A 24,587-nucleotide genomic window follows, 5' to 3' on the forward strand; every position below is an offset into this window, starting at 1 on the left:
AATCAGCTGCATTGTGCATTCAGTGAGGGCTTGCACTAGTGTTTTAACCCAGCTGCTATTCCCAATAAATTTCAATAGATCTTGCTTTGTGTATGTTGTAGCTTTGTAAGCGGTAGGTTTCCCAGTAACTGCACAACTGGGTTAATTTTTTAGCTCTCACAGTGTAGACCCAATTTGAAATTTTGAATAAAGGATGTGTGCTTTTTCAGCAGCAAGATGAAGGTACCTACTCAGGAATGATGAGCAATACAAAGCACTTATCCTAAAGCAAGAATATGCTTTCAAAACTCTATAGGGAAATCATTGCATTAGGAGACTGAATGCAGTTAAGCATGTAAAAATATTATATTTCAAGCAAGCAGTGGATTTTTTTTTTTAAACCTTGTCATTAAGTGCCCTTACTATATTCAGGGTTGGTTTTTTTTTTTCAGATCTGAAACGGTTGTTGAGAGAATGTTGTCTAACTGGATGTCTATTTGTTTATATCAGTACCTCAAGGTAAGAGTTGAAGTCTGTTGCCTGTGGGATTTTGTTTTTAATCAGTAATACTTAAAAAAGCTACACTAAGTATATCTTTTGATTTTGCTTTATTTAATTTCCTTTCCTTTACATAGGATAATGCTGGGGAGCCTCTTTATAAATTGTTCAAGGCTATCAAACATCAAGTAGAAAAAGGCCCAGTGGATGCTGTACTGAAGAAAGCAAAGTATACACTGAATGACACAGGCTTACTGGGAGATGATGTAGAGTACACACAGTTGGTAAGCAAAGCATGATTAATAGATTATAAAATCATTTTTTATTTTAATTTTTTTTTCTTATAGTGTTAAGTCTGTACACAGTTTTCTAGACTACTGTGAACTGCATAGAAATTCTGGTCATGGGCAGGATTGTCAGTTGTTTGACCAAAACAAGTCTCCAAGCAGGAAAACAGGATTACAGTGTATCTTCAAACATAAAATTCAAATCCTGCCAGTGCTGAATCCATTTCAATAAATCCCTTTCATAATTTTCAGTTTCAGTTTCAAAAGTGGTCAGGATGATTGGCTCCTCCCATTTTCCCATCTAAATTCATTGGCAATTGATTTTTGCAGAATTCTTGCTCTGCCATTATGCCAGAACTTCAGGTTTTTTCCCTTGTGATTGCTGCTAATCAGCATATTGAACATCATTTTAGACATCATTTTATTAGAATACCAGTCTGTGCTCCTCTGCAGTCCTGTGAGATGCCTCCATAATCTCCAAAACACTTCATGAACCTCGTTCTACTTTTTTTTTTCTGTGTGAGTCAAAATCTCCTGAACGTGGGCAGCCCACCTGGCACTGAAAGTTGTTTATTTCCTCTTAGGGAAATAATTCACTACAGTGCCTCTACAGCCAGTTCTGGAGACCTGTGTTAGCTGCTTCAAGTGGAATGAAATGGACACTCCTGGCAAGGGAACTCCCCCTCTGAACTCAGCCTCCCCCTGTATCTAATCACCAGTGCCATGGTCCAGTTCTTTTCTATAATGAATTCTACTTTAACTTAATTCTGTTCACTGTCAGAAATTCCACCACTTTTTAAACATACTCCAGAACACAGATTCACTGTCCTTTTGAAAAAATTCTAGCAGCCCACTCTTTAGCTTTTCAGGGAGTGTAAAATGTAATTGTACTCTTTCTGACAGTCTTGCTGGTTTTCTTCAGGGTACAGTGTAGTGAGTATCAAAGATGCACAGACTGTCCTTCAAAGACTGATTCTTTTTTTTTTCTCTTTCTAATTTCTTTTTTATTGACGTTAGGAGTAATTTTAGTTGTCTTCAACTAAGAAAGATGCAGTGACATATATGCAGCATGGAAAAGAAATTTAATGAAAATTATTTCATCAGGGTGGGGGGGTGTGAATCACCATTTTATGTATTCTGAAAGGATGCTGGTGGGAGAAGAGTACTGCAGGACTTGCACTCATGGAGTCACCAAACTGTGACCTAGAGTGCCTGAATGAAGAATGTGTTGGGCAAGAAGAAATTTTAAGTTCAACTGATATTTTGGGGATTAGTTGAGTTACCATCTTTATAAGTTCCACACACAGAAAATGCACTGATTGGCAATGCTGGCTATAATTTCTATTGTGTATGGAAAACAAAATTTATTTCCATGTCTTAATAATGTAAGTCTTAATGGCAATAATTCTTTACTTGGTCTGTTTATTTGCATTTAAAAAAAAAAACAAAAAAACAACTGCAATTAAACTAAATTCATCAGTGTGAAGGCAGAAAATTCATGTATGCAATCAGATATGGACACAACACACTTATTAGCTAGATTTTAAGCATTGTACCATTGTACAGTAGCAGTATTTGGTCCAGACTTACAGATTTCCCATCAAACAAATATTTTAAGTATGTGCATGTGTGGAAGTTGATGAGATGTATGTATATGTGTATATATGTATTGTAAAAGATTATGGAGGGGGCATACTGCCATTAGTTTTTGGGATCTTTGGCATGATGATGATGATGTTGTGGCAACTCTGAACAGTTAGGGAGCATTTGGGCACCAATGTAGGTTAAAGCATGAGTTAATTCCTTCACTTCTGCCTGAAAGTGAGACAAGGTGGGTAAGTACAGCATAGAGCAGTTGTCTGCTCTCTAATTGTTCTTATTTAAAAGATGAATCTGTTTTGCATCACTGGTTACACTGACATGCTGCATACTGAACCAGAAGCAAAATCATGTCTAATTACCATAAAGCTAATAGGAAATGGAAGGTGAAATCTCATTATTAGTTTGAGCTTTCTGTCAAGGGACAGTGCAATCATGTTTAATTTGACTGCCGTATGGCATAGCTTTTCTTCACTGTTTCAAAATACCAGCTATACAAGTTTATTTCTGAGGTCTGATGTGATAAATTCAGGCATTATGGTTGGCAGGACTGTATGTATCTGAGAGGTGCAGTGTTTCACAGGTGCCTGGCCTTCTAAGTTGCCTGACTGGTAAAAGATCTACAAGGGCTCTGAGCTGTATTGCTAATTCAGCTAGCGAAAGAAAGAAGCTCTTCATAGTATCTATTTGGGTTTTTGGATTTTTTTTTTTCCCTTCTGGGGGAGGTATTCTGGCCATGGTTTTCTTATTTGCTTTTGTCTATATTGAAACTGACACTTACATAGAAAAGCTACTTTCAAAAAATCACTCTTGATTTAGCAAATTACAGGCTCTCAAGAAATTCTCTTTAACATTAAAGAAACCATATCAATACTATCAGAAAACAGTAATATTTTAGAACTAGCGTAAGCTACTTAGGTGTATTCCCTGGAGCTATTAGAGTTATTATGACAACAGTAGGCAGTAAATGAGGTTTTCAAATACATAAGATGATAGAAATCACTTTTATATGTACATACATATGTGTATGTGTGTGCGTATTTAATGAACAGCTGGTAAAAGGAGGTAAAGTTTGGAGAGCTGAACAACTCACTGCTCATCAGTTGAGCCATGTTAAATTGCCATATGTACAGAAGTAGTCTGCTCATCTTTAAAACCACACCCATGTAGAAAGCATAAAGGAAGACGAGAGCACATTATATTCTACAAGTTCAACAAAGTACAGTTCAAATGATTATTGGGAACTTGTGAAATTTGGGCACCGCAATACATGGCCTGTTTTATGTTCAGTGTTATCAGGTTAAATGTGAAACATATAACGAGTCAGTGGTCCAACTGCTTTGTTCTTGTATTTTTAATAAACTCCCAAGACTTAATAATATTAGCATATTAGGTATGACTAAATCTATTCTGTATTTCTTCTGTCTTGTCATAGTGGGAGAAATTAACTGGAATTTATGATAGCTGGTTGGCTGCATAACAGCAAAAGATCCTTCAAATAATCCCTTAAATAATCCATACTCCCATTGCAAATATGTTTGCTGTGCAATAATCATTGCCTGGTGAATTTCAGATACTGTTTGCATTTAAATCACCCAGAAATACAGATTCAGAGGTAATTCAGCACTGATTTGCCTTAATAACCCTGTGCATTCTTTTCTTCACAGACAGTTAATGTATATGTGCAAGAGGGAGGAAATGATTCCATACCTGTGAAAGTGCTGAACTGTGACACTATATCACAAGTAAAGGAAAAGATAATAGACCAAGTCTATCGAAATCTGCCATGTTCTCAGTGGCCAAAAGCTGACAGTGTAGTTCTTGGTATGTAGTTACTTGTGATACTATATTGAACAGGTGAGACCTGTTGTGTGACTTTGCATTTTCTGAAAAAATGTCTACAAGAGGATTTTATTGCTTGATTATGGTTTGGTTTGTTGTTTGTTTTTTGGTTGTGGTTTGTTGGGGGTTTTTTTTAAGCTGAATTCATGTTCAGCTGAATGCAAAAATACAGCATTTTGCAGCAATCTGAATATGCCTTAAAAATTAATGTCTTCTTACAGAGTTAGTTTTTCTTGACTATCAAAGTTTTGGTGTACTGTCATCAGCATTGCAAGAGTCTGTTAATGACTGGTGGCACAAATGAATTCATGTCTGACAGTCAGTATCTCAGGTACTAATTAATGTGATAATGGCAGCATGGATAATTAACTGATGGAAAAGTAATGATGCAATTTCAGAAACTGGTACTGATTTTTGGTTGCCTTTATGATGGCTATGCAGAAGAATTATAACTTACAGGAACTGCACTTTTAGGAGATGATGTACCACTTAGTCTCTGAAAATCATCCTCCTTGAAGGCTTTCAAAATTGCTGTTCTTTTCTTGACAAAAAAAAAGAAATGGTGTTCCTTAAAAGGCCTAATGAACTCAGAATAAAAGCACCAATTAATATTTTTTTTTCAATATTTTCATTACTGCATTAATCTGAAAGTAGAAGTTGGAATTCTTGCACTTCAGAAAATACTAGTAAATCCCCTAAAATGTCTTTTCTATTCTATGAAATCCTACTCTGTTTTGGAATGATAGCAGATCTTATTGTATATATTTATTGAATTCTATGAGAAGGAATTTACATTTTTATGGAAGATAATCAGAAGTCATATGCATGCTTAGGAATAGTTCATGCAAACTTCTGTAATAAAGACCAAATGATTAAGCAATAAAAACCACACACTGGGGCATGTGCTACATTACTTCTTTTGATGTTTCACAATGCGTCAGTGGGTCTGTAAAACATTGGAGTAGTTATTTTTGGACATGGTTAAAAACTGGTTTTTCTCACTTTAATTACCCCTTAGAATGGCGTCCAGGTTCTACTGCACAGATCCTCTCGGACTTGGATTTGACATCCCAAAGAGATGGCAGATGGAAACGTATCAACACACTAATGCACTACAATGTAAGCTGTTTCAAAAATGTTGTTCACACCTGTTATTTGTTTTCTTGTAATAAATGAAATCTTTATTTGTTTATAGACAAATTTCATTGCTACATTGCCAGAGAAGTTGTGGATACCCCATCCCGGGCAGTGTTCAAGGCCAGGCTAAAAGGGGTTCTGAGAAACCTGGTCTAGTGGAAGGTGTTCCTGCCCGTGGAAGAGCAGTTGGAAATCTTGGAGACCCCTTCTAACTCAAACCATTCTATAATTCTATGATAAAGAATAAAAAGAAAAACACGGGTCTGGGTCTGGTCAGTAGAAGGTTCGGACTATGAAAGGCTCAGTCTAGACATTCTGTCTAAGCATTTTATATAAAAACAGAAAACCTGAATGCCAGCACCTTGGTTTCCTCAACACTGAAGTATCCAAATCCAAATTCCATTCTGAACATTCAACTTTTTGCTAGGTCTCATATTCATCTTTCCTTTTCTCCACTACTTCCTGCGCCCGAGAATTGTCTTTGTCCTTGCTGTGCTGCTAAATAGATTTTGAGTTGGTCTGGTTTGTTCAAAAGCCCAATCAGGAGAGCAGAAGTTGACAGTGTTTTACTGTCTGTTTTAGGTTTAATACTGTGCACTTGCAATCCACTTATCTTTCATTTTTGTGCTATTTATTGTTTTCTAACAATGGTTAATCCTGATTGCAAAAGAGAAAAGTTGGTTAGTTTTCTCTAAGAAAACAAGTCTGATTCTTCATGATGAACCCCATTTTTGTCCAGAGGTCACCCACACCAGGTTAAGGAAGTGCTTAAGCCTCAAAGATGCTCCTAGTATTTCAGTAATCTCAGAGGAGGTGTTGATGGGATCTCTTACAGAGTGGGAGGGAGTCTGTTCTGAATTGCAGAGCCCAAGAAGCCTTGGAAGGTTAGCATTTGTCCCAGATTCCCTGCAAGCAATTACAGAAACCCCAGTTTACGGTTTAAGAATAAGGTTCAGTAGCACATGGTTCTTTCAAAGAATATCTCTGTTTGTATTTTCAAAGGTCCGAGATGGTGCCACACTCATCTTATCAAAAATGGGAATTTCCCAGCAGCCAGAGGATAATCAGCAAGATGTCCCAGGGGAAAGTAAGTATCTTGTGGCTTCCCTACCTCCCAAGATGACTAGAAGTCAAAACCCACAAAGTCATGCTGCCACTTTGATTTTGTTTATCAGGCACTTCCATGGAGCTAGATATTCCCCACCAGACTATATAGGGTTTATTTGTTGTGTGTTATGCACTGTACACTTGCAATGACTTTCTTTACCATTGTTATAAATTTTATAACATTGTTATTGCCTTAAACCCTAGGACTTTAATCATAACTGCTGTGAGTCCATAGCCCAACTTAATAGAAAGCAGTCTTATTAAATATTTCCTCCCATATTTTGTTTAGTCACACTACATCTATAGTCAAACTGTACATTTCATCTTCCTAGAGCTTTATCTCTTTTTCTCCTTTCTTCAGTCTTTATTCATGTTCCTCTTCAAATTTCTTTCACTTCTTATTAGACTGAGAATTAAATGCAGTGTTCTAGATGGACCACAGTGGAAACTATCTCTCCTCTCTATGACATAATGAATCTGATGTAATTTTTTGTAGCATTTCTTACAACTGTGTTGCCTTGCAAACTCATCTCTGTACCTTCAGATTTTGTGTCTCCCTTCCTTTTGAGTGATGTTTCACCAGCTATGCTAACTTGTTTTTTCCCAGGGCTTTTTAGTTGGCTTTGATCATTCCGTGCATTTTGTCTCTTTAGATGCACCGTTTTTCACAATTTGTTTGCTCTTTTTGAGGTTTTTAATCCTCTGTAAGTGAGTGTCAGGAATTTCTTTGTAATGCTCCTTCTCTTTCACATCACTAATGCATCTGCTGCATAATTCTTGTATTGCTCTCTGCTACAGTATGCTGGACTTCACAACACAGAAGACAACCTGTTAGTTTTCAGCCCATCTTAAAAGCTTTTACTTTTATATGTCTGTGTTTTGTCTAGACCTATTTTCTATATTTCAAAATATCTTGAGAGACAATATCCATTACAGCCTTGAATACACTCAGATTTTTATGGCAATATTTACTTGTGAGTATATGTTCCCTGTCACATGTATTTTCTTTACTGACTTCAGATGTTCAGTTTCTCTGGAGTTTTTTATTCTTATATTCAGTTATTTTACATGAGGTAGAAGTTAGATTTATGGAACAATAATTGTGTGAGATCATTCTTCCTCCCATGAACTCATTTGATATGCCTTTCTGTCTAGCACTGATTGCAAAGGCCATTACTTCACCTAATAGTTTCATTCCTTTAAACAGATTTACTGATCTTAGATTTAATATGTTTCGAGGGCTGGGTAGTTTAGGAGGTTGGAAATAATATGCCAGAAATGTACATTTTTCAAAAAGATGGGTCTCAGCTGATAGCTCTGACATATATGGCTATTTAGCAGAAAGGTTCAGACTTTACAGGAAATTAATACAGGCAGAATTACTTACTGTTTACTTTTTACTCTGTCCTGGATTCTTTCTTTTGAAACTTTTACCACCAGAAAGAAGAGCCATCTAATGGTCATGTCTACACTGCTGTGGCTGTTCTCACCCTTTTACTGCAGGTGCCTGGCATAGCTGGCCAAGCAGTGGCTGTTCTGTCGCAGCAGGTGCCAACCCAGCATGTTAACTTACAAAGCCATCCAGTTTAATGCAGTGGACTGCAGCCAGGCAAGGTCCTGGTCCCTGTTCAGTTTGGTTGCACTGGTGGCTGGGGCTATAGTCACCTCACCTATAAAGAAGTGGAGTGGACTGTGAATGCAGCCTGGTGTTGCCCTTAACTTGCTTTGCTTCCTAAATATGGAATAGTGGTCAGCCTTCTGTTCTGGACTGACAATCTTCATCCTCCTCACCTCTCTACCCTTGTGGCGGGCAGTAGAGGACCAGATCACATGTTTTTCTTTTTTTCTTGGGTTAGATTTTTTTCCTTTCCTCCTTCTCCGCAATTATATCATTCAGTATGATGAAGCTCTTTGAACAAGCATGATCTGTACTCCAAGGTGAATTCCTTAGTTATCTGTGTGGCATACTAAATTGTAAAAGAAAAACAGACTTCTGGGGACAGTGCTGTCACACAAGAGCTCTTGTATGTGAGAGAAAAGTCTGCAGAGAATTCAGATCCCAAAGTATCAAGTGCAAACAGCTTCCACCATGTTTCTTCTCCACATCTGTCTTGTACCATGGTAGCGTACAAATTTGGGATGACAGTGTTTCATGCCAAGCTACCCTGCTTTCTTTAGCACTGTAAGGTCCTCAGAGCTATCTGGTGCCAACTTGTTCTGTTGGAAAGCTATAAAATGTTACAAAGCTTGTACAAAGTGAGAGACTGCTGTGACCATGATTTGTGAGACCCTGTGTATAAAAGGGAGAGGAGAGGATCAGTCTTCCCCTCCCACACATACACATTTATATGGCAATGGATTTACAGAGTTTGAATAAACAGAAATCCTATCCTGACTGTGAATGAGGCTTGTGACGAAGTGGATTTCCTTTTATTCAGTCTCATTAACTTGCACCTTTTGCATTGAGAAGTGTCAGCTGAAGCCATTGACTGTCAGCCAAAGTAGGAGGCTTTGCACCAACTGAAAATGTAAAACCATGTTCAGAGATGTTGCTCTAAAACCTGGCATTGCTTCTATGCTGCCTTTATTCAGAGCTTCTAACAGGAAGACACTGGAAGCTGGAGATTGTGACAAATTAAATGCACCATCTTACACTTCTGGAGACAATAAATGCAGTTACTAATTTGTATTAAGAAGGAGAATGGTTCCAGTGATTTCATACTAGTATTTCTGTACTGAACTATAAACCAAAACAACACATTCTGTTATTTGGGGTGTTTTTTCCTAATATTTGGTTTTGGGTCTTTTTTTGTTTTGTTGGGTTTTTTCCTGTTTTAATTCGGAATAAAAATAAACAGGGCTGCAGATCAGAAATACTAATTAGCAGATCTATTAGGACAGCCTTTCCTTCATCTCCATGGAGCAGTATTCATGGTAGAGGAGACTGTAAGGAAGATAATTTGCTGCAGGTCACACAAGGGGAAAGGGGCTACATTGCCTGATGTTTACATCATGGTTCCTATCATTATAATTAGTCAGCTGCCATTAACATCCCCCCAATACCCCAATAATTATTTTATATTGGCCAAAGAATGCCCAAGGGCCAAGACAAAGAGCTCAGGGGGAAGCATTTCACCCCCTGGACACAATCTTCTTCCTGCTTACAGTTTGATGCTTAGTGTGACTAAAAAGATAAAAAGGAGGTTTTATTTATCTTTTATTTTCTTCATTTCCTACTTTCCCACTGAGGAAAATATTATCTCACAGAACTGTTATTTTCTCTTAGCAACCATATTGCTAACATGTTTTGTTGGTCCATGTTCTGAATTTCTCTTCCTCTTTCTTCCTGCTATTTATAGCAATGAAGTGAGATCTTCAGGTTGCAGAAGTTCATCTGGTTGAGCTGTAGTCTCCTAATCCTTACTTTCCTATGAAATAACTACTATTCCACTTGTAGCCAATTCTGCTGCTGCTAAACAAACACAGAACAATCTCAGCTGCATGTAAGAGCCAGTAATCTCAGTGGAAACCCGTTTAGCTGCTTCCTCTTCTGTCCAAAGTTAAACTTGAGACCATTTTTCATCAGGAGGGCAAAGAGAGATTAAATTCCTTTAACTCAAAGGAGGAAGCAGGAGAGTACCTAACAACTGACATAATAAGGTTAAATAAATAGTAAATAACAGTAAGTAAATAAAAAGTAAGTAACAGGGATTGCAAAAGACATTCCATACTTCATGCCCAGCCAGCAGTGATTCTTACTGTACTGGCAGATGATTGCCATGAATGGCATCTATTGTGAAATCACAACTGCTTCAAAATAAAGTGATAGCTTTTATTTTTTCTGACTTCATTCACATGAACTTCCAAGTTGAATTAAGGACTCTCAAAGGACAATGTGATTTAATGTTGGATTTATATTTCTTCCCTACCTTGTTAAAAATAAGTAAATGTCCCAGAAGACTGCATAACTAATGCTTTCCATGAGAATATATAAAGTAGATTCAAGCAAAAATGTTGGCTTAGCCAGATTACTCTTAAATGTTATTTTCCCCTGTGATGTAAAATATTGAATGTACATGCAAGCTGGAGAATTCAATGTAGCTGTTGGGGAACTTAGTTAATAAACTATTATGGTCAAAGTTAATGCAATTAAAAACTGATATTTTGCATTGTAACTGGGATTCAGTTATGTTAGAGGTGTATATTAAGGCATAAAACTTGGCAGAATGCAAAATAATTTGTACAATGGGGCTGAATTACAATTTTTATAGGAAAAATAACTTCCATATTTTTAAGATATCAATGATTTTAAATGTGCTGATTCAATAATTTCCACTGGAAAAGTGCCATTGATTTTAGGGACTATGCCAAGTAGTTGCAAAAGTTCAGGAACCAAAGGAAGAACAAACAAAACCAGGAGATTTTAAAGTGACACAGAAACCCTTTTCAAGGAATATTAATGGCAAGTTAAAACAATGGTATCATGTCTTTTAGAACTGTTTATAACAGAAGATCCTTAGGCATGGAGTTTGTCTGGACAATTATGTTGATGCTGAAATATAAAACTGATTTTTTCCACTGTGTGGTCGGTGGTCCAAGCCCCAGGACCAAGTGCACGGCCAAGCCCCAGGTAGCACAGTGAGGCACTGTAACCAGACCAGCTGTCACTATCACCCAAGTTCTTACTCCTCTTTCTGCTTCTTGGAACACAAAGCAGAGTCCCTCCCTCTGGTGTAACCTATGAATACTGACAAACAAATTTTAAAAACATCTTAATATAATGGATATGAATTTGCTTCAGTCATTATATCTGGCTGCTGGAGTTCATGTCATCTCAGTGAAGGGATGTATTTTTCCTCCACACAGCAACAAAGTAGTGCTTATCAAATGCTGATAAAAGGAGGGTTTGAACTGAGGTACCATACTTCGACCTCAGCAACTGGGGTAAAGATATGAATTGTAATAGTGTTACCTAAAAAAAAGGTTGTACCAGGAGTAGACTGCAATTGGTATTTCTGTGGTGGCAATGGGGTCAGACCTAGCTAGGATTCTATAACTCGATCATGTTTTCAAGAATTCACAAATTTAGGAATGGTATTCTCCAATTTAGTTTTCTACCACTCCAAGCACTGCTTGCTCACTTCCCCTTCCACCTCCCCCTCCCCTGCAGTGAGATGGAGAGGACAGTGGGAGACACAAAATGTATAAATTGTGGGTTGAGATAACAACAATTTACTGGAAACAGCAATGCGATCAGAAAAGAAAACTAATGACAGCAGATAGAAGAAAAGAGGCGCTATTGCTCACCATGGAAACCCCCAACAACAGACAGTACCTGACTGCTCCCTCTGTCATGCTACTCACCCTACTCCCTCCAGCTTGAAACTGGCATTACCCCACTGCTCCCTCCACACTTACTCCACTGAAAGGAACTTTCTCTCCAGGGGAGATTCCCTTCTCCCCACCTGTGACAATGGCATGAGGTGATATGGAACAACTTCTGTGTCCCAGCCATGACCCGTCCTGGCAACTGCAAAAATTATCCCTGTCCTGGCTTGAACCAGCACAATGACCAAACAGGAGTTTTCCTATGATGTGATTCTTTCCTCTCCCTTTGGTCTTGACAAAAGCTATCTTTTTCAGCTCTGTGCCACTGAACATTTAGTACTTGAATTGTATATGTTGGACAGTAAGAGAGTAATCTAGATCCCCTTGGCAAGAGGACAGGTATGTTAAAGATAGGGAACATGTATATATGTATATGATTCCTTCTGTGTTGCTGTTTTGGGGTTGGGTGGTTTTTATAATTATTGTAATTACTGTTTTTAGGGCATGCACTCCTGGAAGATGAAAATAAGGTCTGGCATCTAGTCCGGCCAGTGGATGAAATGGATGAAGGTAAATCAAAGCGGGGCAGTGTGAAAGAAAAAGAGAGGACCAAAGCTATTACAGAAATCTACCTGACCAGACTTCTTTCTGTGAAGGTAGGGTTCAGATGTGCTGTAGTTACACCTTATTTGTACAGATTTTGAGATACAACTGAGGAAATAGATGCAAATATTAGTCATGAGTTTGGCTGTGATTTGGAATATGTGTCATGTACATACAAGCCAGTGTTCAAGGCTTCAAGTAATTAATATGCCCTGAGGAACATTACTGGGAAAGTGATAGAGTACAACTCCTGATCAAAGCTGAGAACCATGATTACGTGATCGTTAAAGAAGGATTTTCCCTGCAAGACAAAGATGGATATTCTGCTCTGTGTTGCCTGTTTAGATAATACTTTGTTGGGTTTTCTTTTGAACTGAATGCTTTATAAACTCCTACAGAGCCTTATATTTCCCTGTTCTTGTATGTGATCAATGTTCCAATAAAACCCCCCCCAAAAAAAGTTTCCAAATAATAATAGTCCTTTTAGGATATTTTAATATTTTATTATTTTAGAGTGCCTATACTGAAGAACTGATAATGAGCAAAATAACTTTTTGAAACATTTATCCTTATAGAAAGAATTTAGAATAATGTATTTAATATAATATATATAATGTATTTAATGTAATATAATGTATTTAATGGCTACAAAGCCAAGCTCCTTTTGTGAAAATCAAGTCGGTCTGGCTCCAGCTAAGACCACTTGTCCAAGCATGGAAGTGGATAGAAAGGAAACTCTTCGGATAGGTGACATAGACTTATGATGAAGAGCCAAAAAAGATGCTTGCATCCCTTTTTTCTGTTAATAAAGCCACTGCTTTGTATTCCCAATAGCCATTTTATAGATGATTACCAGTCTGGAGCTTTACTGACTCATAAAATGCTGGTGAGGTGTTACAGCTGAGGTCACAGCTACCCCTTCAACCTGAGACTTGTGTGTTCTGGCTGACAGTAGAATGTCTTAGAGCTCCTTGCCATCTGAGTCCCTTCCCTGTTTGGAGGCTGTCAGCTGGAGTCATAGTTGGAAAGAAGACACAGTCCTTCAAATGTGTCTGTAGGGCGAATCAGTTGACTGGGGATGAATTCTATGTGGCCTCAATAGGGTCCTCCCCAAAACAAGGGGACAGTCTCTGAGGTTGCCATTACTAAGATCCAGGCAGATGCAGGAATCCAAGAGCACAGCCCTTCTGGACACTTCATTCCTTGGGTTCCATGGATCTCATGAAGCTGACTCAGACTGGGTGTCTGATAAGACCCATGTGCTTGCCCTTAAACAAAAAGGGCAAATGCTCACTGGTACTTCTTCCTCCCAGTCTCTTTCTAAAAATTGCAGTGCTCTGGTGTGAGAGAAACTGGATGTGGGAGGCTGCAAAACCATTAAAAAGTGGCTAAAAATTATTTATGTGCACAACAAACCTAAATGGGTAAATGTAGCAACCAATTTCTGCTTCTTCTGTCAAGCAGAAGGCACGCCTTTCTGTGCAAACCATAGGACCTCTGGTGAGGTCACAGCCTTTGAGTCTAGAACATAAAATTGTGCTCTAGATCTTTACTGTGTTGGCAGTTTACAAAGTCACTGCTCTAAGAAATTGTTTGCTTTTTGTCACTCTTAGCACTCAGGATAAAGGCCATCAGTGACACAACTGGATTATGTGCATAGGAATGAAAGATGCTGAGTTCAGCTTGTAGCACGAATGTAACTGATTTTTTAAAATTTGCTTTTAGGGGACACTTCAGCAGTTTGTAGATGACTTCTTTCATAGTGTGCTCAACTCAAACCATGTGGTGCCACCAGCTGTGAAGTACTTCTTTGACTTTCTTGATGAGCAAGCAGAAAAACACGACATCAAGGATGAAGATACCATTCACATATGGAAAACGAACAGGTACAATATGAGCAGTCATACTTGTATTGCAGAGAAATAAGAGTATAATACCCAGGTATATACTGGCACTCTAACCACAAATCAAAGTAAATGTCATTTATAATTCTCAGAATCATTTTACTTGAGATAATATGTTTGTGTGATGAAAAAGATTCCCTGTATGCCTAGAAGCAGCAAAAAATTAATCCGGGTTACCTATGGGATTGCTAGTGGCAGATTTACTGTGTTTTATTTTTGTCTTTCCTCAGAGAAGAGGAAAGCAAGAGGCAAATGGGACTAGATTTACCTGTCAAATCACAAAATCTAACACATGCTACTTGATAGTTTCTCTAATCACACATGCATCCTTCATTGCTCTTTTGGGGTACTCAAGATTCTTCTCATGTGAGTTTTTCTGAGAAATGTAAAGAGATGGTTTTCAGGCATGGAACCCACTGTTATGAGGAGAGTAAAATGCAAAGCCCATACTCAGTTCCATGTGATTTTCTTGTTGTAGAATATTTATTGTGTAAAAAGGATTATTTATATTTTTCCTTGTTTTGCAGCTTGCCTCTTAGATTCTGGGTAAACATACTGAAAAATCCCCATTTCATCTTTGATGTTCACGTTCATGAAGTAGTGGATGCTTCCTTGTCAGTCATTGCACAGACTTTCATGGATGCTTGCACAAGAACAGAGCACAAATTAAGCAGAGTAAGTAATTTGCATTCTACATCCTGACTGTGCTCATGCCTGACAGACAAAGGGCATCCTCACAGACAATACCCATTCTCTGAGGAGATACAGCCTTGATCGTTTCTTTTTAGTTTTATAATGAAGTTAACATTTCACCACTTAACAGGTTGGTGAACTGTCAGTATTTCTGTGTAGTCTGACAATAGATACAATTGAAAAAGGAGAAAATAGCAACTACTTTTATGAAAAGCATGTTTAAGAACTGATTATGTCAGGTTCACCAATAATTTACTATCACCTTGCATAGATACATTTGTAAAACTCAGCAGTAATGCCATGTGTAAACATCATCTTTTTATTAAATAATCCCACCCATGTTAATAAGTATCCCAATGTTAATAGCTGTAAAACTCAAATGTATGTGAGTATAAAGGCTTGATCTTACATTCTTGACTTTTTATTGCTTCCTAGAAGTGTTCATAAATAACATTTTTCTTTATTCTAAATTTTTCAGGATTCTCCAAGTAATAAATTACTTTATGCGAAAGAAATCTCTAACTATAAGAAAATGGTGGAAGAGTAAGTATCAACTCCTTTCATGGTTATTCAGTTGTTAAGATTTGAAGCCTGTGTAAGAGGAAAATGGAAGGCTGATATAGTCAAAGTCAGCTGTAAAATATTAAGAATTTCACACCCAAATGTTTAAAGATCCCCTTGGTGGTGGCATTGGCAGAGTTGAAATGGAGCTCCATTATGACCCAGTGTATATTCTTGTCTATACAGTTAGATGAATAGATTTATTCAGGAGAAAATATGATGCTGTTTTCTGCAGTCATAGTTGCTACCCACACGATCTAGATAACAAATGCTGCACTTCCGTAACTCAGTAGAGACCAAGTCCTGAATACATTTTCAGAAACATATTTTTTCTATTCTGTCTGACTTTATTCATTTACTAATTGGAAATTCTGTTAATATCATGGAAGATCTGCCACAGAACAAAACTCTTGCCAGTTTTAAGACCTAGAATAATCATTATCTGCAATTATAGATCTTTTTCCTGTGGTACATTTCTGTACAATCAGGTATGATTTGCATCTACTGCAAAAGTGCTAATGTTGGAGGGCAGGATTATTGAGGAAGCATTGGTCTGTTGTGGTAGAATATCTCCTGTGTTAGTAAGGAAACATGTTTGAAATAATGGCAGAATTACCAGACAGACGTAATTTCTTTTACCTAACTGAAAATCTTCCTAAATCTCTTGCAGTTACTACAAAGGTATTCGTCAGATGGTGCCAGTGAGTGACCAAGACATGAATACCCATCTAGCAGAGATTTCTAGGGTAAGAATATAATCCATTTTCTTGCTGAGAAATTGGAGCCAAGTGTAGCACTGGTTTTTGTTGTCTTATCTATCTCAACAAATGGGGTTTTTTGTGTGTGCAAATATCAGATGAGTTATTTAATAAATATCTGAAATACTCCTAGTCGTGCCTATTAGACCTTTGAAATGTTGATTATTGAATGGAATCAAGAATCCTTAATGTCACTAATCTGTCTGAGTTATGCAGGGAATGAGCACAGCATTTGGATTTTTCACAACCATTGTGGAAAAATTATAGCACTCTTGAATTGTGCTTTCTCTCTACAGCATACAGAGGATTTTTAGCATTGTCATTTATTGTTTATCATACTGATAATGAGTAGAGATTGAATTCACAGTGCTACCACTGGAAAAATTAGATTCCAGAAACTAAATATGAGGTGTGTACATTAAGTGTAGCATATTTTAGAACTGTCTATACAGGGACAATGTTTCTGCTTTATGCTACATGGGAGAAGTTCATCATGTGCTCGCTCAGTGGCAGTTTTTGCATTGTAGGTTATTTGGGAAGAGCCAGTGGGGTGGTTGCTATCTGGGACTGCAATTGGAGATGAGTGGAACAGTCATTTACAAAACCTGCTTCAGTCTTGAAAGAGCCTGTCTGCTCTGCAGCTCAGCTCAACTCGAGCGGGCTCTTGCCTTTGTAGCACTCTATTTAACTTGGAGAACCAGGAGAGGCCCTCACCAGTCCTAAAGATGTTGTTTAGCTTAAGCAGGAAGGCAGTGTACTTACCAGCTGGTTTGCACATTTGCTTAATTTAGTTGAAGAGTTCTAGCGTAAGGAGGATGTTTGGGGAATTTTTTGTGGTTTGTTTATTTCAGTACCCTTAGGACCTAACATTTTGCAGATCAACATCCTCATGAGAGCATTTCTATTTTCAGTCATTCACTACAAAACTCATCTGCAGTGACATTTCATTTTACAGTTCACTTTATTTATTACATAAATTGAGACGCATATAAAATTAGAACATTTGGTGATTAAAAGTAAATTCAATATAATATTTTAACATTGGCAGGATCTGTTCTTCCTTTCTATTTTCATTATAAATTATGATAAGAATTAATATGGAAGGAGTGATTGAACACTGCAAATTTTGACCAGCTCTAGAAGTGACTTTTATAGAGCAAGGAAAGATGGATGTTTCTCTTCTGCTTTATCCCTTGGGTAATCATTTATGCCAGTAGCAATATTTTGCAATTCTTCATTTTCTTAACTAACTTAAAAGACTAAAGGCGTAACTAGAGACTTGAATCCTACACATTTGAATGAAGAACATCTGTTCAGACAGGTAGAGCACATTCACTAAATAAGTCATATGCGTGGGGGCAGGGGGAAGATGAGGTAATGGAAGGGTTATTTCCTGCTTCATTTGAAGGCCTTTTTCTCTCTCTCTCTCTCTCTCTCTCTCTCTCTCTCTCTCTCTCTCTCTCTCTCTCTCTCTCTCTCTCTTCTCACCACACCCCCCCCCCCCCCCCCCCACCTTTCTATCTTCATGATTCAGGTGGCTTTTTCCAAATGTATGTGTGCTCATTATATTGATGAATTACCCCTTTGCTGTAGTGGGGTGCAAATAATTTCCAGGCTGTAAAAAGAGCTGGAGAAAGGATTTCAAACACCATGATGACTGTGTCAGACCCAATGCTTAAGATCTCAACAATATGTAGATTGTACTGAGTAAATACTTAAGCTTTTCACACCCATGCTGTTAACAGATGTTTGAGCTGTAGCTTGTGGTTTGATGTTCAGAGTTCAAAATATCTTCCACCTCCAATGTTAAGAGTTGTGGGCAGGCTGGAAGAATACCAGAGGGAAAGTCTTGGAGTAAAAAACACCAAACAAAAGTTTTATCACTCCTTTTCTCTGCCCCAAGTGTCATTTAACAAAATTAAACACAGAGCTTGCTTTTGGAAATCTTGTCAATTGTACCCAACAGTTGTGCACGTGCATAACTTTCAGCTGTGTGTGATCCTATATTGACATGTTTGCTGCCTGCTTATGTTAACAGGCACATACTGATTCCTTAAACACGCTTGTGGCTCTACACCAACTCTACCAGTACACTAACAAATACTATGATGAGGTAAGTTTTGGCTTTTGTTTTCATGCTTTAATATCAATGGTAAAACATTATGAAGGCTAACATTAGTTTAAAGGAGTGACTTTTGGATTTCACTGACTAATCAAGTAAAAGCAGTGCTGAACAAAAACCTTGCAGTTATATACCCTGCTTGGCAATGATGCTGGTCAAGAGAATGTCCTTATAAACAAACAATTTCATTATGGCTATCTGGTTTTGGTAGCGATAGTTTAACAAGCTCTGAAAGAGAAATAGACTTTAAAACCATTTCTCTTCAGTTCTACCATCCTAATAAGTATATAAGGATGCCACCAAGCAAAAAGTCATGTTATATCAAGTTTCAAGACAGTGTGCTTTTTATTAGGAACAATCCATTAAACTTGTTTTGTTTGTAGGAATTGGAGCCATGTCCTTTTTATTAGTTCAAATTAAAAGCTCTTTAAACTTCCATGCATGATACCATCCCTGTTTTGCCATGCCAAGTGAAGTGCCTGCCTAAGGTAAACCAAAGTAGAATGACTGTTGAATGTAGCCTGATTCAAAAGCAGGCTCACAGCTTCAGTTTCAAAAGTTTTTTAGGTTTTTCACACCCTGTGGAAAGGGGGACAAAGAATATCCCAGAATAGTTGGGCTGTGGCTATGGCTCTCCAAACTTAATCTGAAAACAAAAAGAGAGAAGGAAACTTTTATTCAAAGGTTTCCATGGAAATGAATGCCTCCAGAGAACTCTCAGAATTAAAGCAAGTAAGAACAGATGCCGAATCAAAAAGGAGCACAGCACATGTGAGCTCTACTCGGTTAGTCTTGCACCTCTCAGCACAGTTGATGTTTTCACTTACATTTAGCACTAAAGACAGTGAGTCACATCCTTCACTGCAGCTGCTTTATACAGGAGCAGCCAGCCTGTTGCAGCTTTTAAACAGATGCAAGCAGGGAAAATCAAATCACCCTGAGAAGTCTTGCAGTGATGGCCAGTGGAAGAAGCAGACAGAGGAATGTAGGCCAACCCTGTGGCATTCCCTCACCCCTCATCCCCAGTGCTAAGCTGGCTTTCAGCACCTTCCCAAATGTGTCCATCGTTTGACCTCTTACACAAACACCCGGGGACCCTGAATGACAGATGAGCTGAAAATCCCTGATTCATCCACACCTCAGGCAGAGTCACCAGCCTGTGGGACTTCATCAGTGGCTCTTCCCTTCCATTTACATCACTGTGTAACAATGAGGTGCATCTGATGAAAAGGCTGCTAATTCAGAATTGTGGAGATATTCTGTCAAGAACCATCCAGTAAAATTAATCAAGCCTATTTATTTTCCATGAAAATGTTTTAATTTGCATAAATTGGAACATTTTGCAGCTGCCCTTGTCTTTATTACTGACACAGTGGTTCCCAGCATGTGCTGTACCTTCTGCATCTCTGCAGGGCTTGACAATGACTGAATGGGTACATTCTAATTGTCCACATTTATATGAAGGATATATTCACCAGTAGAGATAATCATGAATTATTTAGTCTAGATTTGAGGAGTTACAGCTAGATATAATTGTTTAAATTAAGGAAACAATATAAAATTAAATTAGGCACAGTTTAAATACTGCAATAAGTGTTTATTAAGTCTGTCTAGTAAAAATATGTTCACATTTAAAAACAAATTCATTAAAATAATTATTTCTAAACAAATTTGCTCCAGTTTTGGAATACAAACACTATACCAGCCCTTCAAAGTGAAATTATTGGCTAGATTGATTCTGACTGCATTAATCTCCATTATCAGTGATGTTCAAGAAGTAATAAAAACGACAGGTAGTGACAGGCAAATGCCATTTTTCCAGTCCTTGTACTTGCAAGTTTCTATAGTATTTAAACAGTGCTAAAGGTTTCTGCTTGATTACACTGTCAGACTTATATTAATAAAACCAATTCTAGAAAAGGAATGGTTTTGTCATGTAACACATTTTTCTAATGGAGAAATCTAATAGCTGGTGGGAAAGTTTTCCTAAAGGATGGTGAAAATGAAAATCTTTCAAAACCTTTTGAATTTGATCTGGGAAGCCCTAAAAAACTCTATTTGAAGAGAAGCCTTCTCATAACAGCTGACCTTTACTGGCTCTAGTTTTCAAATCCCTTGTGTCTTAAGAATCATATCCTCTTATATATATTCTGTACAGCAGAAGCTGCAGGATGCTGGGGGCTCCTCTGAGGAGCTCTTTGCTTTCCTGAACTATGTTGTGCTGGGCCAGAGTCTTGGCACTTCTTGCCAAGAGCCAAAAGGGAGCTGCTGGCTTTATTCCTCATATTGCGTACAGACACAGGAGACCTTGCGCTGTCCTACCATATGCCTCTGCATGGACCACCCAGGAGCTTCTCATAACTAAAGCTCTTGGGGATGGGATATAATTACTGATGGTAAATGACCCTTAAGCTTTGTAGGGTGCACTGTAAGTAAAAGCACTGTTTCTTAAATAGCTCTAAGGAAATTCTTCCCCTGCCTGCTCCATCTTGGAATGTAATATTTTACAAGATAAAGTACTACCTATTCATTTGCTTGTATCACAACATAATGGGAAACATTACAGCAACTTAGATAAAGTAACAGAGACAATCATTTTTACTGTCTTTGTGAAAAATTAGAACATGGGGCCTAATATATGGACTTTGGTACAGAGTGAAACAAAAGACTCTTAAAAATCAAAGTAGTATCAAACACTTGGTCTCAGAACTATGTCATACATTTTAAGCTAAATTATTCTAAACTTTCTGTGTTTATATCTTCCAGATTATAAATGCACTTGAAGAGGATCCAGCTGCACAAAAAATGCAGCTTGCCTTCCGTTTACAGCAAATAGCAGCTGCGCTAGAGAATAAAGTGACTGACCTTTGACTCAAAAGCCGCAATAAAGAAATCTGATCTGAAGATGTTCAAATTCATTCTTCCTGTTAAGGAAATAGTGTTCTATTTTTTAATGTATAATTACAACTTTAAATGAAAAATTTCATGGTTTTTTGATAGCAGAGGTGTAATGTAAAGAATTTTTACTGTAAATTATGCTTCTAATTAAAAGCTGTGTTGTGTGTAAATGAATCTTCTGTGGGAAAGAGAGTCCTTTGGTTGGGAGCAGGGTGGGGGGTGGAAGAAGAAAAACCTATAGTTCTTTTGATTTAGTAGAATCTGAGACATCAGCATTTAGGATTCGTTATGCAAGTAAATTCAATACTATAGCATCCTTTCTACCTTAAGCAATATTTGTACTAGGAAAACAATAACATACTCAGAGACACATGCAATATCCCCTTTTATTTTGATAACTGGAAATTGACTTCCATAGAGCTCTAAAGCTTGGTCTGTGCTTATAATGAACATAGTGAATAAAGCATCCAATTTCTCTGCAAGATGTAAAAATGGGATTTGCTACCACATATGGTTCTAAATTTAATTCTTTATCTCAATGGTGATGCACAGTATTGCACCCACCACAGTTGGCTGTGAGAGAAATAAGAGTAATGTGTAGAAGAGTTCTACTGATGAAGTCTTGTTCAGTTCAGAAATCACTGCAAAGAAGGAATTAGTCCTTAAAACTTTAAAACTCTTTGTTATTATTGTGAGTTTTATGATATATGCTAATGTGCCTTACTTGTACTAATTCTGTGAATCTGATGAATGGTTTTGTAAAAAGAAGCAGATCAGAAAAATAAGTATTTATGTGCTATTGAATGACTTTTGTGTGAAAAACATGACCAGCAGAATGCTTGTAATTAGCTGCTTGCCGAGAGTGTGCTGTTTAACATGATTTGGTTATGTATAATATCCTATTTTAGAATGGTTCTGATGATTTTTTATTTGAATCTTGGAACTGTCCTAGAAATACCATCACTTGTTTTTATTGTATCTGTGATGTAAAATACTAGTATGATATTGGAAAAATCATATACCCATCTATTGAAAACCACTCGGTCAGTTTTGAGCCTTGGAATGCTGCATTTGATTGAATACACACTATAATCCATAGCAAAGAAAATTGAAATAACTTGTCAGAAAGTGTGTGTTTACAATATAGGTAAGCTCCGTACAAATCAAAAAGTTAGGTACGTCTTCTTAAATTGCTGTATTGCACATCAGAGAACTTTACTTCTCTTTGTCTTGCAAGTTTTTGGCAGTAAAGTAGCATTTTAATGAAGTGCTGCCATCTGTACTCCTTCGTTCATTGTCCTGCCAAGCACCGGGACTCTGCTGACTCTCAGCAAGCTAATGCAGTGTCTGCCACCCGCTCTCCCTGCCTGGTAGGTTGTCACACACTGACTTTTACTGTCTGTTGATATTTTTTTTTTCTCCCATTTTGAAATTTTCCTGGTATTTGTCAGTGGGCCTTTCCTGCAGTTTCTGAAAATCAAAAGCCTCACCAGAACTGGTTTCCTGCCCAGTAGGCTGTGAGTGGTTTTTTTTGGTTTTTTGTACTCGACTTCTTGCATTTGTCTATAATCATTCCTGAACCTGCCTGGGCTGTAAGTTATTTTATACTGTTTAGGACTGAGCTATATGACTTCTACAGGAAGGTGCTTTGCCAGTTATTCTTTCATCAACAAAGGCATCCTAATTTCATGGCTAATCTGTTTCTTTTTCATTATTTGTAAATCCTGTTAATTGTAAATCAAATACAATGTTGTTTTTTTCCACCAAGTGTCAGTGGATCTTTCCTGAAACTGGGGGGATGGGTGTTGAGAGGATTTGTAATGCTCCCTCAGGGAGTGATGGAGCAGCAGCGTCCATCAGTCTGTGGTTGGGAATGGAGGAGTGCGGCACATCCTGCAGATGGAATGCCTGACATCATGCCCTTTTTATTGGCATTTGCTCTGAAAAATAACAGTACTCTGGAGAAGCAAGGATGTAGTGCAAAATACCAGAGTGAGGTCTTGCCTGATGTATCTTGGGACTTGAAAACCAATTAAAATACAGGCTCAGCAGCATCTCTCCAGAGAGACCAGAAAGCCCTGCTTGAGCAAGTAGGGCTTTCAGAGGGAACATTATATGTCCCCCATCAGCAGTGACTTGACACAGAGCAGTTGCAGGCTGCAGCTGTGGGATGCAGCAGTGCTCTATCTGGATCCTGCCTGTGAGGCCACATGAGACACATGTGTCTGCTGGCATGTGCGAGTTCATGATGGATCCATTAGTCATTCTTGGTACCCTTTTCTCACATCCTGGGAAATTTGCAGGCTATTGGTGCTGCAGTGCTGCCTGCCACGAACACAGAGGCAGATAACTGTGAGCAGCTGCACAGCTACAAAGAAACCTAATGCCAGTTCTCCAATTTCTTCAAGTCCCCTATCCTGAAAGCACAAAGTTGAAATTTAAATTGAAGAACTGAGCTTGTTTATTTTATTATTTCCCCTTTCGGCTAAGGTCCTCCATTGCTTGTTTTTCCACTCTGGTGCTCTTTTGTCCAGGCCTAGTTTTTGGTTCCAGTTTTCATTACAGTTTAGCAATCTGATTCTTCAAACCTTCATTCTCCTAATTTGTTTTCTGCTGCTCCTGACATCTGGTTCATCTACTAGATAAAAGGAAAAAGCACACTGGGGGTCTTGCTCCTTTTCACCCCTTCTGCAGCTGCTCTAAGGGGTACTTCTTAAAGCATAAGAACCTTCTTTCTCCCAAACAGGAATCACTTCACTCCATAGCAGCAGCTGTGAGCAAAGTCACTTTGCGTGGACAACTCTGAGACCTAGATCAGAGGCTGATACAGGCATTTGACCACTGCCAGCAGGTCTGAATCTCATTACTGACAGCAGTCTCTCCGAGGTTTTGCTTGCCTCCTCACCAAGCCAAATAGAGATGTCTTATGATGGGACAAGGTCCCTGCACCTGCTTGTTTGTTACGTAGTAACTCACCCAACTGAACAGGAATGGGTTTTTTTTGTCTCTGACCAGGAATTCACTCTCTATTCCTTAGTGCCAGGTTTCCCTCTGACCCCTTACTTGATCTTTCTGCTGCTCTCACAAAGCTATCTCACCTCAGCTATCTCACATATGTGAGGCATTCATAGTGTCTCCTGAAGATGACTTCTCTTTTACACCCTACTTGACCCTCTCCCTTCTGCACCCTGCTGTGTTGGACACATTTCTTAGCCTGCTGAGTCTGAGCTGTATTTACATGCACTCTAAAGTTGGCCTTTCTGGCAACCTT

General features: G+C 38.1%; 1 protein-coding gene across 4 annotated transcripts in view; it reads left to right on the forward strand.

The window, feature by feature from the left end:
- LOC131591825 (plexin-B2-like) overlaps positions 1–23,079 on the forward strand; it is a 252,128-nt gene extending 229,049 nt beyond the window's left edge. For all 4 annotated transcript variants that reach the window (XM_058862904.1, XM_058862907.1, XM_058862906.1 and 1 more), the window contains 12 exons: positions 432–498; positions 615–761; positions 4,031–4,187; positions 5,224–5,324; positions 6,345–6,429; positions 12,279–12,433; positions 14,106–14,266; positions 14,812–14,959; positions 15,456–15,520; positions 16,209–16,284; positions 18,335–18,409; positions 21,185–23,079. In XM_058862904.1, coding sequence (XP_058718887.1) covers positions 432–498; positions 615–761; positions 4,031–4,187; positions 5,224–5,324; positions 6,345–6,429; positions 12,279–12,433; positions 14,106–14,266; positions 14,812–14,959; positions 15,456–15,520; positions 16,209–16,284; positions 18,335–18,409; positions 21,185–21,289 — 1,342 coding nt within the window. In that variant the 3' untranslated portion in view covers positions 21,290–23,079. The remainder of the gene's footprint in view (positions 1–431; positions 499–614; positions 762–4,030; positions 4,188–5,223; positions 5,325–6,344; positions 6,430–12,278; positions 12,434–14,105; positions 14,267–14,811; positions 14,960–15,455; positions 15,521–16,208; positions 16,285–18,334; positions 18,410–21,184) is intronic.
- Positions 23,080–24,587: the final 1,508 nt, after the last annotated feature.

This window comes from Poecile atricapillus, chromosome W (assembly GCF_030490865.1).
Source record: "Poecile atricapillus isolate bPoeAtr1 chromosome W, bPoeAtr1.hap1, whole genome shotgun sequence".
NCBI classification, from domain to species: Eukaryota; Metazoa; Chordata; class Aves; order Passeriformes; family Paridae; genus Poecile; species Poecile atricapillus.